This window comes from Coptis chinensis, chromosome 2, assembly GCF_015680905.1.
Source record: "Coptis chinensis isolate HL-2020 chromosome 2, ASM1568090v1, whole genome shotgun sequence".
NCBI classification, from domain to species: domain Eukaryota; kingdom Viridiplantae; phylum Streptophyta; class Magnoliopsida; order Ranunculales; family Ranunculaceae; genus Coptis; species Coptis chinensis.
In genome coordinates, this window is record NC_141457.1 from 110,474,930 (window position 1) to 110,492,818 (window position 17,889).

Genomic DNA, 17,889 nt, shown 5'->3' on the forward strand with positions numbered 1-17,889 from the left:
TCCATTTGCCTTGCCCAAAATGAAAAACCCCAAAAAAAAATAGTTTTTTTATCTTAAAGTTTTAGTTAGTTTTTATAAAACATGTTTTGTGGACCAATAAATATTTTTTTTGGTAAAAAACTACTTTTTAGAAAAATGGAGGCCAAACGTGTTTATTTTCCACTAATAAATATTTATTGACAATAAATAAATAGGATTCAAACACCCAAGCTTTTACACCTTGCCAAAATAAATCGACATATGTCCACTCATTTAACACCCAAACCGAAGGTAGTAATGGTGTTATATTAAGTTAACAAAAAAATTGAAAAACAATTCATTAAAAATAAGGAAATATTATGCTTATCTTCATATTCTTTCATTGCCAAATATCGAAGGGTATGGTGATTATGAGGATCTCCCCTAAATAGTTTGATCCTTAAACAAATGAAAGTGTGGTACTCGGCATAAATACATCCTTTCCATTTGATGTCTACCACCCATAAATCTCAACATATTGGCTTCTTTATGTTAATCATAAACCCACCCGTAAATCTCAACATATTGTCTTATTTTTGTTAATCATAAACCCACTGTATTCCCCGAACCCATTCTATATCTTGTCACTTCTTGTTTCAAAAGATAAATAAATAAATAAATTTTGGACTGTTCCGGATAGAAAGCAATCTTCTCCAATGTCATATATTTATCCTGATCCCAATTCCAGGGACGAATCCATTAGTAGGGCAGATAAATTGATATTAGTTACGCACTGATTAACCACATTGCCTTATATTCCAGTGCACTACTCGAAGCAGAGAGCTCTTCGCCCTTCGATTGGTTGGTAAAGAAGTTCCCAGTGGAAAGTGAGACAAATATTAAATGGAATATTTGATTTGATACTAGAAAATGAGTGTATTAGTTCGATTCCCCTTAAGGCCACTGGCGAGACATTACCCGGTCGAATTTTCAACTAGGGCTTCGGATTAGTCGAGGTGAGTGTAAGCTGGCCTAGACACCCGGTTAGCAAAAAAAAAATATATTAGTCGGGAATGACTCCCCCTATTAAAGAAAACCAAGCCAAATAACTCTTTCTACATGAAGATTGCCACACCGGAAAAATAATCTCGCTATTCTTCTAATATGAATACCAAATATATTGGGAAAATGGTATCTTGTTCTCTCTCCCTCCTTCTCTTTTGTTGAGGTTGTAGTCTGTTTTGTGTTTTATGATACATCAACACGATCTTTTACTATTTTAAAAATTCTGACCCCCACAGTGATTTAATATTAAAAAATGTGTGACTCTTGGTCACTATTTTTTTGACTGTTTTGCCCTTATAATTATGTGAATTTACCTCTACGCCCAAAGCAAAATAAAAATAAAAAAATACTACATATAGAAAATTTAAATAAATAATTCAATTTTTGTAATTTATTTTATAGAATTGGTCAAAGGTGCGTAGCACCTGCATCATCATACTAGTATGAATAAACGAAGTTAGCTCAGAGCCTCAGACTAGTATGAAAAAACGAAGTTAGCTCCGAATCTAAATACTTATATCTCGATGTTTATCTAGCAGTGTTAGGTGTTGTTTGTTTTTTGACTTTTCAGCATTCAGAGCTTCTAAATCATAAGTTTTAAGCATTAAGAGGTGTAAAAGTTGTTTGTTTTTTTAAGTTGTTTCAGTGATCAGTAGCTAAAAATGTCTTCAGCGTTTCGCACCTAAGGTCTCGCTGAATGCTGAACTTAGAGATGTTGAAGTACGGTTTCCTTTTTGCCCTCACATCTGTCTCTCAAACTTTGAATTGAAAAATCAAAATTTTCTTCAATGTCCACCAATAGTCGACATCTATAATAACCTTATCTCATATTTAAAACAATCATTTTTCTTAATAAATAATAAATAGATAAATGATTTATTATTAGCCGAAAATAATTAAATAGATAAATGATTTATTATAACCTCATCTCATTTTTCTAACTAATTAGCTGAAAAAATAATAAATAGATAAATACATTTATTTTCGCTTCTATAATAATAACATGTAATTTAATTTAACTTGGTATTTTCATATCTTTTGTTTTTATAAACAATTAAGTTGTGCTCAAAATAGATAATAACGGGTGAAATTGTCCAAATGATTTATATTCAGTATTCAGAGCGAGATTATTTTGACAGAAAACAAACATGTATTTCAAAGTTCAGCAATTAGCATTCAGCATTCAGAAGATGTGTCATTTAGCATTTAGAATTTAGCATTCAGAGGCTTAGAAAAACAAACGACCCCTTTAGGTGCGCCCACACAAGATTGCTTTTTTAGTTGTGATTTGTTTTAATTTTTTTGGTTTTGTTTATTTTTGAGTTTTAGATAACACCGTTAGTTACCAATCAATTAGGAGTAAATCACTAATCACAACACACAAATCAACTAGCTCAAACATTGAAACAACTATATCTAAAAAAAATTTACAAGTTTAATTTATAGTTGAAGTATTTTTAGATAGAGAATAAAGTAAATGTTTGTCATGAGAGAATAATGAATTGATCGATAGAAGTGGAATAGAGATTTAGAGAATAAGAAGTTTGTTCACATGAAAATTTGGTTGAGTCAAAAATTTGGAGGAAAATATTATTATTGGAAAAAAAAATAAGACAAAAATAGAAATTTTGTCCTATGACCATAATGGAGGGAGGGGAAAGGAACCATCTTGGCATAATGGGGCTATGCGGACAAAAACCAAGTTGGTTGGTTTCTGTCTGTGTGTCCTCACTTATCTCTTCCTCTCTTTTCTCCACCCTCCCCTCACGCCACCACTGGTTAGCAGTTATCTAGTTAGATAGAAGATATATTCCCAGTTGAACTGATATATTTTTCTACTGGGATATATATAGCAAATATTAACAGTCCATGGCCAAACATCATTTATTTTGGATAACGATAGAAAGCGGCCATAGTCTTTGCAATTGCGTGGAGCATCTTCTACTTCTGCTTCTGCTTCTCTTTTCATTTTGACACCCATCCTCACCTGATCAGAATGGCAGATGCCCTGATCTGTGCTGTTTTGGAGCAAGTAGCTTCCATCCTCCGTCAAGAAATCGAACAAGAGGTGCAGCTAGTGGTGGGTGTACGTGAAGAAATAGAAAACCTCAGTGATACACTCACCATCATTCGAGGAGTGCTAGATGATGCAGAGGAAAAGCAAGTCAAGAACAAAGGAGTGAAGGTTTGGTTGGAACAACTCAAAGACATTTCCTATGATGCCGACGATGTACTGGACGAGTGGAACACTAGGATTCTAATCTCACAAAGTCAAGCACATGTTGGTGACAAGGTTTGTTCTTACATGTTCTCTCTCTTTTCGTGTTTCAATCGCATTGTCGTACGCCATGATGTTGGTGGTAAGATAAGGAAAATAAACAAACGACTAGATGAGATTGTTAGAAAGAAAAATCTATACAATCTCACTGAAAGACAAAGTTGTCAGGAACCTCGACTGCTAACTAGCTCCTTCATTGATGCATCCGAGATATTTGGTCGTACTGATGACAGAAAAACTATAATAAACATGTTACTAAATGTGCGTAGTCATCAAGATTCACGTGTTCCAGTCATTTCTATTGTTGGTACAGGGGGTTTCGGTAAGACTACTCTAGCTCAAGTAATCCTCAAAGAAGAGGAAGTAATTACCAAGTTTGAGAAGTTGATTTGGGTGTGTGTCTCTGAGCCTTTTGATCTTGAAAGGGTTGCCAAGTCAATTATTGAGGAAGCTAAAGGTAACGCCCCTAACACTGTTGCTTGGCAAGCTCTGCACAAGAGTTTGTTTGAATCCGTCAAGGGAAAGTGTTTCCTCCTTGTGCTAGATGATGTTTGGTCCGGTGATGACAATCATTGGAGACCATTGAAACTTGCTCTGGATGGTGGTGCATTAGGGAGTAGAATTTTAGTCACCACGCGAGATGAGAGAGTCGCAAGGTTGATTGGGTCGACCTACATACATAGGCTGGGGCAACTGTCAGATGATGATTGCTGGTCAATGTTTAGACATATAGCTTTCAGGGAAAGACAAGAAGATCTTCAAATGTTAGAAGAAGTTGGAAAAGAAATTGCAAGGAAGTGTAGAGGTGTTCCTCTGGCTGCAAGGATTTTAGCTAGTCTAATGTGCTTAAAAGAATCAAAACAAGATTGGAAAGATGTATTAGCCAGTGACATGTGGGATGTGATGTCAAATAGTGAGCATGGGTTTTTGCCTTCTCTTTCATTGAGTTACTATGCCTTGCCCTCACACTTGAAGCAATGCTTTCTTTATTGTGCCATCTTTCAGAAAGATGAACAAATAGAAAAGGATGAATTGATCAAGCTATGGATGGCGCAAGGTTTTCTTGGTTACGATAGAACAAATGACCTAGAGAAAATAGGTGGAGACTACTTCAATGATTTGGCAATGCGGTCTTTTTTCCAAGACTTCGTAAAAGATGATGAAGGCAACTTTATTAGTTGCAAGATACATGATCTTTTGCATGATTTTGCACAATCTCTGACAAAGAGTGGATCCTCTATGTTAAAGATGGAAGGCAGAGAAATTGGTAGACTAAAGTTTCGCCATTTGAGTTCCCCAAATTTGAAGAGTCTTGATGTATTCGAGCCAAACAATGTATGCACATTGAGACCATTCAGTGTGGGATGCATCTCTACAGTGGATCTTGGGTTATTCCAACAGTTGGCATGCCTCAGGGCATTGGATTTGAGACATCTTTCGTTTGAAGAACTTCCAAATGAGATGGAGAGACTGTTACATCTCCGATACCTCGATTTGTCTAACACAAAGTTGATTGGATTACCTGAAACGGTCTGTAATCTATTCAATATGCAGACCTTGAAACTGAATTCATGTTTTCTTCTCCAAAGACTACCTCGTGCAATTGGGAAGTTATGTAATTTAAGACATCTTGAAATTGAGAAAACTCTTGAACTGAGTTATTTTCCTCGGGGTTTGGGGAGATTGAGCTGTCTGAGAACCTTATGCAAACTGATTGTGGGTGCTGAAGGTGACAACTGCAAAATAGGAGAGCTAAAACTTCTCAACCATCTCCAAGGAAAATTGCAAATATGGGGACTGGGGCACGTGATTGATGTAAATGAGGCTGCACAAGCAGAACTTAAGAAGAAGGAAAACCTCTATTACTTAACTTTCAGGTTTAATCTGTACGCAAGACCAGAAAATCCAAGGGAAGAAAATGGAAAGAGGATGGAGGGGGTTCTTGAAGCCCTCCAGCCACATACCAATTTGAAAGCATTGTACATAGAGGGTTATCTTGGTGCCAAATTCCCTTTCTGGATGTCGAGCAATGCAGTTTTATCCAATCTGGTCAGACTGACATTACTTGATTGCAGTGTATGCTTGCAATTGCCTCCGTTGGGGAGACTGGCATCTCTTGAAGTTCTTACTTTAAATAATTTGGAGTCAGTGAAACGCATCGGATACGAGCTTTATGGACTTGGCACTGAAAATAGTGGCAATAATGGTGTACATTCTGTACAACCGGAAGTAAGATTCCCAAAGTTGAAGAAACTCGAAATTTTGAATTTGGAAGTGTGTGAGGAATGGGATATTCCATTTGAGAATGACAGAGAAATTTTTCCAAACCTATGTCAACTAGTGATTTTGAGGTGTGAAAATTTGCGGACATTACCAGCTCTTGGAAGACTAAAATCTCTAGAAGATCTTGAAATAATAGGATTGGCAAAACTGAAATGCTTGGGACTCCAGCTTTTAGGAATTACGACGAGTGATGATACTAGAGAAGTTGGAGAATCAACACCTATTGCAGTGTTCCGACATCTAAAAAAGCTTGCACTTGGGGTTATGTTGGAGTGGGGAGAGCAGGAGGAAATGCTTCCAATAACAAAACATCAAGAACGTTTCTCCAATATCACTTTCATGCCTTGTCTCCGTACATTATGCATCGATGTATGCCCAATGTTAAAGGTGGTACCTCACTACATGTTCGCTCATGCACTTAGGGATCTACGGATAACTTCGTGTCCACAACTGACAGGAATTCAACCTTCCCTTCCTCCCCTCCTTGAGGAGCTGATACTGCAAGGGGATATAGGTGTTTTCTCAAGGTCATTGCCCATAGCCGGATGCCCCAGCAGCAACTACCCAAACCTTAACTTCTTGTACATCAGCTCTTGTCCTCATTCATCCCTCCCACAAGGCTTTAACCAACTCACAGCAATTCAAACATTGCAGTTTGACGAATGTGAATTTCTTCACTTCGTACCGGAGGATTTGAATCATCTCCCCATGCTTCAACAACTGGAAATCTATCATTGTCCTATTCTGACAGAATGCTGCAAAAGAAGAGAACATTGGAACACCAATTCCCACATTCCTAAGATCTAGGACTGAACATGAAGGATATTAAATAGCTATTACTTTGTTGATCGGATAACTTACCAATTTTCTAATAAATACAAAACAGTTACTGGCATACAATTTTTCTGTTTGAAGGAGCTATTACTTTTTGACCAAAACAAAAGTTAAGCATTCAAAGTAAGCATTGGCAACCTATATATAATTGATTCGTACTGTTCAAATTAAAGCAGACTTTATGCATTCCTTTCTGAACTACCTTACGCAATCCAAGATCAACTATTATCAGCTTTGCTTGTTCTATTGAATTGACGTTACTCATCTGTGTTCATGATTTGGTTTAAAGTGATTTCTCAGGCTTTACATTTGAGGTTGCTTCACAAAGTTAGTAGTTAATTAAGAGAGTTTAGTATATAAAAGTGTTTGGACAAAATGAATTTATTAATTGCAGAGCTTCTTCTGAGTGGCCTTTTTATGAGTAAGGGACTCTTGATAACAACTTGTTTAGATTGTGTTGCAGAACCTTAATGTCTATATATATTCTGTTAGTATGCCTTGGCACGGGCGAAGATTTTGAAAATCAAGTATCTACTTAGTATAATCAGCTCATTAACACGAACAGTAGAGACACTGTACAAAAATTGTCTGTTAAGAAGTTGTAACTCCATTTTCCCTGGGTGCATTGACTAATGGTTTCATCAATTGTAATTCACAAATTATTCCAATGGGCTATCTTCATGGATGGTTAGAAAAGAAAATATCTGTAAGTTATCAATTTCTGGGGTTTCAAGATGAGCAATTCAACATATTTAAAATTTGAGCAACCATCACGAGTACTAATCCACAACGCTGTCGGTTGTCCTAATAATCAAGTGAGCTGAGCGAACGTTCTGGGCCAATGTGTAGGTTTCTGTGGATCAATAAAACCCTATGGCTGTGACATATACACTGTTTCTTTGAGATGGCCATACAAAAATGCATTTGACACATCAAGTTGCTTGATTTCCCAATTGAAGTTTACTGCAAGAGATAAAATGAGCTTGATTGTTGCAGACTTTGCAACTTGACTGAAAGTCTCATGATAATCTAATCCACTTAATTGATGATACCCCTTTGCCATTAGCCTAGCCTTGTGTTTGTCTAGAGATCCATCAGACTTTTGTTTCAGCTTGAACAGCCACTTGTGTTCTACAATATTGAACTCTGAAGAGTATGGCACAAGTTGCCAAGTACCATTTTTAATTAGAGCATTGAATTCACTGGCCATAGCTTGTCTCCAATTAGGATCTTTCACTGCTTGAGTGTAACATGTTGGAGTAGTGGAAATAGAAGAAAGAGATGTTTGCAGAGCTTGGGGAATAGGATGATTAGTAGAAATGAGTGACTTAGGTTTGAATATACCATGTTTAGATCTTGTTGTCATAGAATGACTGGACTCTGAAGAAACAATGGGTGACCTTGAATTTTTGTTTGATAAAGATGATGATTGTTTGTTAGAATTTTCAGAGATGATCTGAGGTGAATCAAGAATGACAGGAAGAATTTCTTCAAAAATACTTGTGTTACAAAATTCAGAAGAAATGAAAGACTGAAGAGAAGTGGAGTATGCAGGAGTAAGGGTGGAATTCGAGCTAAACAAGCCGAGCTTTACCATGCTCAAGCTCGGCTCGCTAATTACACGAGTTTTAAATTGAGCTCGAGCTCGAGCTCGGCTCATATAGTTAAACGAGTGAGCTCGAGCCGAGCTTAAACGAGCCAATCCCAAGCCGAGCTCCGAGCCCTCGGTTATTTTACACTATAAATATGCTATTTGAACTAAACGAACCGAGCTTCATCAAGCTCATTTGTTACACGAGCTTTTATTTGAGCTCGAGCTCGGCTCATATAATAAATGGGCGAGCTCGAGCCGAGCTTAAACGAGCCAAGCCCAAGCCAAGCTCCGAGCCCTCGGCTCAAATTCCACCCTTATGCAGGATATATTTTGAAGGGAAATTCAGCCTCATTGAAGACAACATGTCTTGATACATATATTCTTCCTGTAACTTCATCTAGACACTTGTACCCCTTGTGTTGTAGGCTGTATCCTACAAAAATGCAAGGTTTGGATCTGAGTTCAAGTTTGTTAGATGTGTATGGTCGAAGCCAAGGGTAACACCTACACCCAAAAGCTTTGAGAGTATGATAATTTGGTACACTATTGTATAACTTTTCCCAAGGAGACACCTAATGTAATGAAGTGGAAGGTAATCTGTTTATGAGATAGACTGTTGTGGCAAAAAGTTCAGTCCAATACTTGGAAGGTAAATGAGACTGAGAAGTGAGTGTTATGGCCATGTCTAGAATATGTCTATGTCTCCTTTCTACAATCCCATTCTGTTCAGGGGTATGAGGGCAAGAGAATTTATGTTTAATCCCACACTTGGATAAAAACGTTTCAAAATGTGTACTGATGAACTCTCCTCCACCATCTGTTCTAATACACTTGATTTTCTGATGTAAATTATTTTCTACCAAAGATTTGAATGATTGAAATACCATGTCAAATTCAGACTTGTGTGATAAAGGAAAAATCCAACAATATTTTGAAAAATCATCAACAATACTTGCATAAAATCTGAAACCAATATGAGAATACACAGGTGATGGACCCCAAAGGTCTATATGAAGCAATTGTAAAGGACTTTCAGACTTACATATAGACAAAGAAAATGATAGTTTTGTGCTTTTGCCTAAAGCACAGTCCTCACAAAAGGAACAAACTGAAGACCTTTTGACATCAACATTCTTATTTTGAATGAGTTTATTTAAAACCGCATGATTTTGGATGACCTAATCTCTTATGCCATGTTCTCGCGAGTAAAACCTTTATTGCAGAAAGGGCAGTAGGAATGTATGCAGAGGATGAATGACTTGATGAACTGGATGTGAGATGGAGAGGATACAGACCATGCTCAGTTGGTCCTTGGAAAAGCATCCTCCCTGTGGCAATGTCCTTTACATAGCAACCAGTAGGAGAGAAAATCAGTATACAATGATTGTCAGACACAAACCTGTGTACACTTAAGAGATTATGTGTGATGGATGGCACATGTAAAACATTTTGCATTTTAAATGTATGACTGGAATTGAAAGGTTTTAAGAAAGTGGAACCAGTGTGCTGTATAGACAAACCTTGACCATTGCCCACTAGAATTTTGTTAGAACCTTTGTAGTCGGAGTGAACTGAGGGATTGGATAAGTCTGATGTGAGGTGATTAGTTGCTCCAGTGTCAGTGTCAGCATACCATAGAGAATCCCTTGAATTGTATCCTGAAGATCCAGTATTGTTGTTAAAGTTGCCATTGTTGTTGTTGTTAGAGCTTGTGGAACTATCAGAGGTAAATTCACTCATATTAGCTAGCATTGCTAACTTTGCAGGTGGAATTCTCCCAACATATGAGTGATTCATACGATTATGACAATCAATAGCAACATGCCCAAATTTTCCACAAATCGATTAATCGAGGCCTTGAGTGAGTGTTGCTATTGTTGTTGTAGTTTGAACTAGTCTTTGCCGTTGTAATTAGAATTGGAGCTTGAAGCTAACTTTGTTGTTGCCTTGATAATTGTTGTATGATCCTCTACCTCTATAATTTCCTCGTTGTTTCCTCTGTAATTATTATAACTCCCTCTTCCTCTGTTGTTATAGTTCCCTCGCTAGATCGAAGTTCCAAAGATAAAATGCTTGATTTACTTTATCTGAATTCACTTGTCTGTGTCCTTGTTCCATGTTCAGTTCCTCACTTAATGCCAGATTATGAAGTTCTTCAACACTCACTGGATCATTCTTTGACCATACTCTAATTGATGTCTTAAATGCAGCATACTCAGTAAGTAATCCATGCAACATGTGAAAAACCATATCAGCTTCATCAAGTATAGTTCCAGCAACTGCTAACTTGTCAAATATTTGCTTAAGCTTGTGGAAATACTGAGCCATAGAGCTGCTTCCTTTCTTAATGTCTTGAAGTTCAGTTTTCAGTTGAATGACATGGGACCTAGAGATATTAGACAATCTATTCTCTAGTGTAACCCAAAGAGCTCTAGCAGTAGGTAATCCAACAACATAAGGTAGCAGTTCTTGAGACAATGTAGTGTTAAGCCATATTAAACACATTTGATCTTTCTTGACCCATGCCACATATTGAGGATTCATCTGATTTGTCAAGTGACCATTGTTATCAATAAGAAACTGAGAAGGACATAAGTCAGTACCTTCAATTAAACCTTCTAGATCATAAGTTTTGAAGATTGGTTGAAAGAGATGCTTCCACTGTAGATAATTTTCTTAAGTCAACTTGACTGGTACCATGTTACTTATGTTCTGAAACGAGTAGGATGAATTCTGAGGTGGTACCGCCATGGGTAACTGCATACTGAATCCTGGTGGAGCATGAATACCATGAGATGGAGATTGAAATACTCTATTATTATAATAATTATGAAAAGGAACTCCTTGATGTTGAACACCAGTGGAACTCCATTAGAATTAAAACCTTGATATTGACCATTACTGAAAACTGGCACTTGATTCTGAACTCCATTAAAACTTGAAATCATTGGTTGAAAACCAGAAAAACTTCGATCTTGCATAACTTAATTAACATTGAACAAAGGAACTTGAGTAGAATCACTAAAATTGAGATTTGAAGATCGATCTTGCATAACTGAATTAACATTGAGCATAGGAACTTGAGTAGAATCATTAGAATTGATGTTTTGATGTTGGAATCAGAGCAACAACACTTAAATTTGTTGTTATTCTTTGGATTTTGAGAGCTCTGAGACTTGAATCATAAACCGTGTATAATCAGTATTCACAATTGATTGAGTGTTATCAATCACAGTGGGAATTTGATTGATACTCATTGATGGTTGTGTTGTTTGATTGGTTCTTGCCATTTGAAACCCTAGATTTGATTGAAAAATTCAATTGATAATCTTGAATCTGAAGAAATCGACGACTTGATCTTTGGAAGTAATAGATCTAAGTATTGTTTTGATGATTCTATGAAAATAGATGAATCCTCAAAATTGATTTTGGATCAACACCGAATAGTGAGAAGCTCTGATACCATAAACAAATGCTCTTACACTCAAATGAATCTTGTTTTTCATTCATCTCAATCATTGGTTTGTTACGTGTATTTATACTACAAAACAGAATCAGTTACTTTAACAGAAAATCTATGTACAGCTGTCACTCTATCATTTGCTAAACTATAACTGTTTTGACTGTTGATTGTCTTTCTCTTCTGCTGTTGACTGAGTCATCGATGTATCATCATTTACATGCCTAATAGGTTTCAATCTGTCCTCATTCTTCATCTCTTCTCTTCGTCCCTCTCCATGCCTTCTCAATCTCTCCCTCTCCGCTCACGCCCCCACTGCTATGCAGTATACTAGTTACTAACACTGACCGTTGATTTGTTATGGAACCATAAATAAAAGTAACCCGGTACTACAACTATAATCGTTGTTCAATTGGTAGGATTGGGCCTAATTTTGTGAATGGAATACAGAATATAACTTGGTAATCAAGTATGATCCGGCCCATTAATATTCCAGCCCAGATCAATCCGATCCGGCCGCAAAGAATAGTAATAAAGACATTACCGCCAAGACCGGGGCGCGCATTAACCTCAAAATCTATCTCTGTATGTAAGAAGTAAGAACATCTCTGTATCTTTTCCCAGATCTCTATTTCCTTTTCTTGCTTTGTTAGATCTCCTCAATAGCTGATTATTTCATATTTTATAAACACTGATCATTTATTTATTTTTATTTACATGTTAAACTTGTGCCTCAGATCCCACGCCATTCAACAACATTGTATCAAAGATAGTTTCTGTTCTTACTTGTTTATAAGTTGTTTGGGTTTGGATATTGGAGTGAAAAAATGGATTCAGAATCTGCCAATAACTCATCGACCTCGACCTCTAAAGAGTCTGGTGTTTCTGGACAAGATAGCACACCATCAATGTTACAACCTTCAGTGGTAGCAACAGAGAATACAGGGAAGTCAAGCTTTGAACGATTTACTAGTAGTTTCGGGCTTGCGCTTGTCCACAAAAGATGAGAATGCAGAACAAAATTCTAGTGTTCTTGGATCTTTCAAGAAAGGATTAGTTGACTCATCTAGGAATGCAGTGAAAGCTGTGCAGGTCAAGGCGAGGCACATTGTATCTCAAAACAAACGGAGATATCAGGTAACTTTTGACAATTAGCTGTTTATGTATCTGTAATATGACAATTGATTTTCTAACTCTTTTCTAGGAAGGTGGATTTGATTTGGATATGACTTATATCACGGAAAATATTATAGCCATGGGCTTCCCTGCTGGTGATATCAGCTCTGGTCTTTTTGGATATCTGGAGGTAATAGTGGAAACAGATTTGTGTGAAAGTTTAAGATATTGATTTCAACACTATCATTTTTGCTTTAGACAAATTAAAAGATGTTATTCAGGGATTCTACCGAAACCACATGGAAGAAGTCATAAGGTTCTTTGAGACTAACCACAAGGTAACATTGTACTTACTGCTTATTCAGGTCTAGTTTTGTGCACACATAGACAAACTCTCTTCATGACAAACCCCTGCACACACGTAGTTAAAAGAATGAATGTTGCTTTTGGATGGATGTCATGACCAATGCATATAAGTTACCCCTCAATGTAAATTAGAGGTGGGCTACCTGTCTCTAATTTGACAGTATAAATGCAAACTGGTACTCTTTTTTTGATTTGATTTTCATGTTGGACTCACATACTTTTTATATGAACGGAGAATAATGAAATGTGCTGGCCAACTTCACCTTTTTATGCATTTGTCAGGTTATTATGGGCTTACTAACCAAGTTTCTGTATGTAGGGAAAGTATAAAGTATATAACCTTTGCTCAGAGAGGCTGTATGATGCATCACTATTTCAGGGCAAGGTGTGGTGATGTTTTTGCTATCTTATTTTTGTCATGTTATTTGCTACTAAATCTTGTTTTTTCTTTTTCCTTTGTGCTGAATAGGAGAATCTTTGTCGGTAGTTCTGCATGTTGTATACTCTCTCACCTTCTATTCTAAATTCTCTTTTCTAAATTGCATAAAATCCTGGAGCCATCCTTTTCTGGGATGACAACTTCAGGAAATAATGCTATTGCAATTTTTACCCCCGCATCAAATGTAGCCTCTACACAAATTTCAACATTTCTTTTGGCATAGAATCTCAATTCGCCTGTCAAATCGACTTGGAGAAGTTCCATTTCTAGTTCTGTTTTCTTCGGATTCATTGGAGGGGTCTTAATTCTTATTCTTTTGCAGGTTGCTTCGTTTCCATTTGAAGATCACAATTGCCCCCCAATCCAACTCATATTATTATTTTGTCAAAGTGTGTACTCATGGTTGAAGGAGGACATTGAGAATGTCATAGTAGTTCATTGCAAAGCCGGCGTGGCAAGGACAGGGTTAATGATATCCAGCCTTCTTCTGTTCCTGAAGGTTTGAACTTTTATTACAACAAGAGGATGCAAGGAATATAATATATATTGTATCCGGATATCATTGGTTCCATTGATTAGTGTTTTGTAACAGTGATGTTAATTGGTTGTGTCTGTGTGCAGTTTTTACCAACAAGTGAAGAGTCCATTGACTACTACAACCAGAAAAGATGTTTGGATGGGAAGGGTCTTGTTCTTCCTAGTCAAATTGTCAGTATATTTTACTTTTACTCTTTGTGATAAAGATATGTGTTAGAGGATAGTGTGTACGTGTTTGACAAGTATTTTAATTTCCTTTTCTTTCTAGAGGTATGTCAAATACTTTGAGCGTGTCTTAACTGAGTTTGATGGAAAATCTTTTCGTGAGCGTAGGTATACCTCTTATTTTTATGTGTGTGTGCTTGCTATTTATCTCTTAATTGCAACTCAAAGTAATTTGTTTTTTGGACTTTACTTGATTAAATGTTGTAGATGCATGCTCAGGGGACTCCGGCTTCACAGATGCCCTTTCTGGATCAGACCTTCCATTACAGTATCTAATCATAAAGGTATGCTCTAACACATTTTTAAACTTCATTTCTTTCTTTCTTCATACTGATATTACAATTTACTAGTACCTTGTAATCTTGCATAGCTTGTCTCTGTGTCTGGTTGAGAGTTGTTCATGGTGGAAACTCGCTTTTTGAGGCTTATGTTGCAAACTTATGGGACACCTTGTGTTCCTCTTCATTTGTGGGCTTTGCATTTCAGGATGTTGCTTAATATTGTTGAAGTCATGTTAGCAACAGGACAACATATAGAACTCATGTGTTTCTATCCACATTAGTGTTTATATGATGTAGTGTTGTAACAGTGTATTTATTAATGCAGGAGTTCTCTTTACTACCCAAAATCATCCAAAAACCAAAAATCTAATGGTAAAGACTTCTATCTGAATCTATTTTCTTGCTTGTTTTGTATATAGAATATTTTGATCCTTTTGTAATGCTTCATTGTTTGTATGCTTTCCTGTTAAACATCCTTGTAGTTTTCGATTTATTTATTGATTTGAGATTTAATACTAGTCTTTTACTTTCATGGACGGTATCTGGTGTGAAAGTAAGCTTCATGCGCAACTTAGGGTTTCCACATCTTTATCCATATTTCTGATTCATAGTTTCCACACAATCTTTTGGTTTTCGTCTATATCTCAATAAACATCCACGACACACATAGATTAATTCATTTATCATAAGAAGTGAGGTTGCATTTCCATATCATCTAATGTTGAAGCTTTTGGTTTATTATTCTAACTGGTAAAACATGTTGATATATTGTTTAGAGAATTGCTTTGAGAACCGTTTTCTCTCCGCTCATAGGCAATTACGATATCTATTTCCCACATATAGTATATGTGATGCTTGTGATATTAAATTACAAGTATGACAAGGAAGCCAACACACATTATTACCAAAACTAAGTTCTTTGAACGCAGAAAAAGAAAGGTCTTCTTTGATATCAAATAGGGAATTTATAGGGCAATGTACATGGTGCCTTAGTGAATGCTCAATGTATATATGCATGACACACTTAAAAGCCTTTGCATGTGTGGAGATTCAAACTACTAAAGTATCTTGCTGTAAATCAAAAGCTGCGAACAGATGATGGTTAGGACCTTTTGAGCATGTCATCACACACTTAACAGTTGGTGTAGCATATTAAACTTGCAGTTGCATCCTTCTTTTCATAGATTTTCTGCATACACTGATTTACAGCCAGAAGATTTCTGGATTGGTTCACGAAAGAAAGGGATCTTGGTTTTTGCTTTACCAGGAGAGCCTGGTGTGGCAGAACTGGCTGGCGACTTCAAAATCCATTTTCATGACCGGCAAGGAGATTTCTACTGGTATACAACTTATTTTCGGATTTTCTTTTTTCTCACAAGTGAGTTAAAGATCAATGTGTAAATTTTTTGTAAAAGTTTCTGAGGTATACTCTAGTTCTAGGAAAACCATCTATGCATCATCCTTTATATGCTTATTCAAAAAGATTGTCAGTGATTATTTCTAGCATAGGATAAAAAGCATGTAAGAATATGTTGCTAGCTACTTCCATTTTTAATAAAAATAGCCATTAATTCTCAGAAAGGCTACCGTTTGAGCAATCAGCAGAAAATATATGCCTATTGTTGCTTGATTTCCCTCCATAACTGGTGCTCTTCTTGTTTCCTCTTCTTGAAGCTCAGTTCTCATGCAATATTTATCTTTTTCTTTTCAGTTGGTTGAATACGACAATGATGGAAAATAGAAAAATATTAGAAACCTCTGATCTTGATGGGTTTGACAAGGTACGCCATATCTCATGCAACACATTAGACATACTAGGAGCGTCCCATTGGTCATGCATCTTTTCTCAAGGTGCTTCTCTTGTAGTCTGGTTTCACCATATTTATGGTATATCAACTTCTTTTGCAGAGGAATTTACCATCTCCAGGATTTCAGGTTGAAATTGTGCTGATAGAGTATAATGGTGAAGTTCTAGCAAGGCCCAAATCTGAAACTACCAACAGAGAAGTGAGTGGAAATTTGAGCTATGGTACAGCATCTGGTGTTCGTCCTGCACTTTCTTCCAACTCAAACAAGGGATCTGAAGGGACTGAAGACCACGATAAAGATGATGTCTTCTCGGATAGTGAATCAGAAGACAATGAGTCTTCCAGGAGAAGGCAATGTCAAGCAACTTCCAGTGCAGAACTTGCAACTTCTAACTTTGATCATAAATCTGGCATTGCACAAGACGAAAAGGTGGCTATCACACATGGAAGTGCACAAGTTTCACTTAATAGCGGCAGACATACAGAGATCCTCAAAACAGAAACTGATGGAAGCAATCGAGAAACCTCACACCATCAGGCCCCAAAATTAGACTCAATGGGAGCAAGTGATATCAAGGCCATTGCTGCAGATGCTTCTGTTTTTAGTTTTGGTGACGAGGAAGATTCGGAAAGTGAGTAAACTTGATGACATAGATAGTTTCTGTTTGTTGTTGTAAAACATCTGCACTTGGGTCATTAGTCAAGATTGAATGCATGTTTTAGTGAAATTTTGTGCCTTCACAACCGCTCCTAAGCTGTCATCTTGTCTAGTGGTTTGTATTCTTTGGGTTTTCACCGATCAGCTACTACGTTGTAGGCTGATTAGTTTGTTTTTTTCTTTTCTGTTTCCCGAATTTGAAACATATTAATATATTATGAACAGAAATTACTTACACTTTGTCTTTTCTATTCTTACTTACTACACAAACGTATATTCCCTTCAGAATGTTGCTTTCAGACTTTCTAGTTATTATTCTGGCGAGCGACTGACAGCATGGGGTCGATTGGCCGAAAACAACCTTCTAGTTTTCTACATCCTCATATTTCTGGAAAAAGCAAACATATTTGGGGTAAGCGTCGGTCATTAGAGCATTTCCAATGCAAGCAACTTTTTTTCACCTCCACAACTTTTTTTCACCTCCACGTAGGACTATTTCCCCTCTTTGCTATTTTGTGATGAAAAACAATAAAAGGTTGCCCAATGCAGAGGTGAATTTAAACCTAGGATGGAATGTTTAATTCCGTCTGAATGTAAAAATCGAAAAAACGTGTCAGACGGAATGAAACATCCTGAAGTTAAAAAAAACAGAAAAAAAAAAAATCGAAAAAACACATTCCGTCCGGAAAAAAAACCCGAAAAAAATTAAAAAAAATACACAAGACGGAATAAAACATTCTGTCCGAAGCTCACAACTTAACTACTATCTCGGTAGCAACTGCTACTCTCTTTTTCACTTAGTCAAAAGTCACCGCCATTGTCGATTTGCATTTGCATTGGGCAAGGGTTTTTTACTCCAAAGCAATGAAAACTCTCAATTTCCCATGTTTCTCACTTGCATTGGGAATGCTCTCACAATAGAGCATATCTATTTCAAACGCAAACACAAACAAATGATAACACAATAATAGATCTTGGACACAATAC

General features: G+C 36.7%; 2 protein-coding genes across 2 annotated transcripts; both read left to right on the forward strand.

The window, feature by feature from the left end:
- The first annotated feature begins 2,663 nt into the window (after positions 1-2,663).
- Positions 2,664-6,726, forward strand: LOC147520548 (disease resistance protein RGA2-like). The gene has a single exon (XM_086592090.1). The coding sequence runs from the start codon at positions 3,020-3,022 to the stop codon at positions 6,389-6,391; it is 3,372 nt and encodes a 1,123-aa protein (XP_086448216.1). The 5' UTR covers positions 2,664-3,019; the 3' UTR covers positions 6,392-6,726.
- A 5,259-nt stretch (positions 6,727-11,985) lies between these two features.
- LOC147520549 (phosphatidylinositol 3,4,5-trisphosphate 3-phosphatase and protein-tyrosine-phosphatase PTEN2A-like) lies at positions 11,986-17,137 on the forward strand. The gene is given in 14 exon segments (XM_086592091.1): positions 11,986-12,068; positions 12,210-12,452; positions 12,454-12,609; positions 12,677-12,778; positions 12,870-12,926; positions 13,274-13,339; positions 13,716-13,892; positions 14,015-14,101; positions 14,199-14,263; positions 14,363-14,439; positions 14,762-14,808; positions 15,646-15,776; positions 16,148-16,217; positions 16,345-17,137. Coding segments are annotated over 13 exon segments (1,728 nt in total). The 5' UTR covers positions 11,986-12,068; positions 12,210-12,299; the 3' UTR covers positions 16,885-17,137.
- Positions 17,138-17,889: the final 752 nt, after the last annotated feature.

Coding starts and splice junctions, on each gene's coding strand:
- LOC147520548 (XM_086592090.1), top strand. CDS start 3,020: ATGGCAGATGCCCTGATCTGTGCTGTTTTGGAGCAAGTAGCTTCCATC.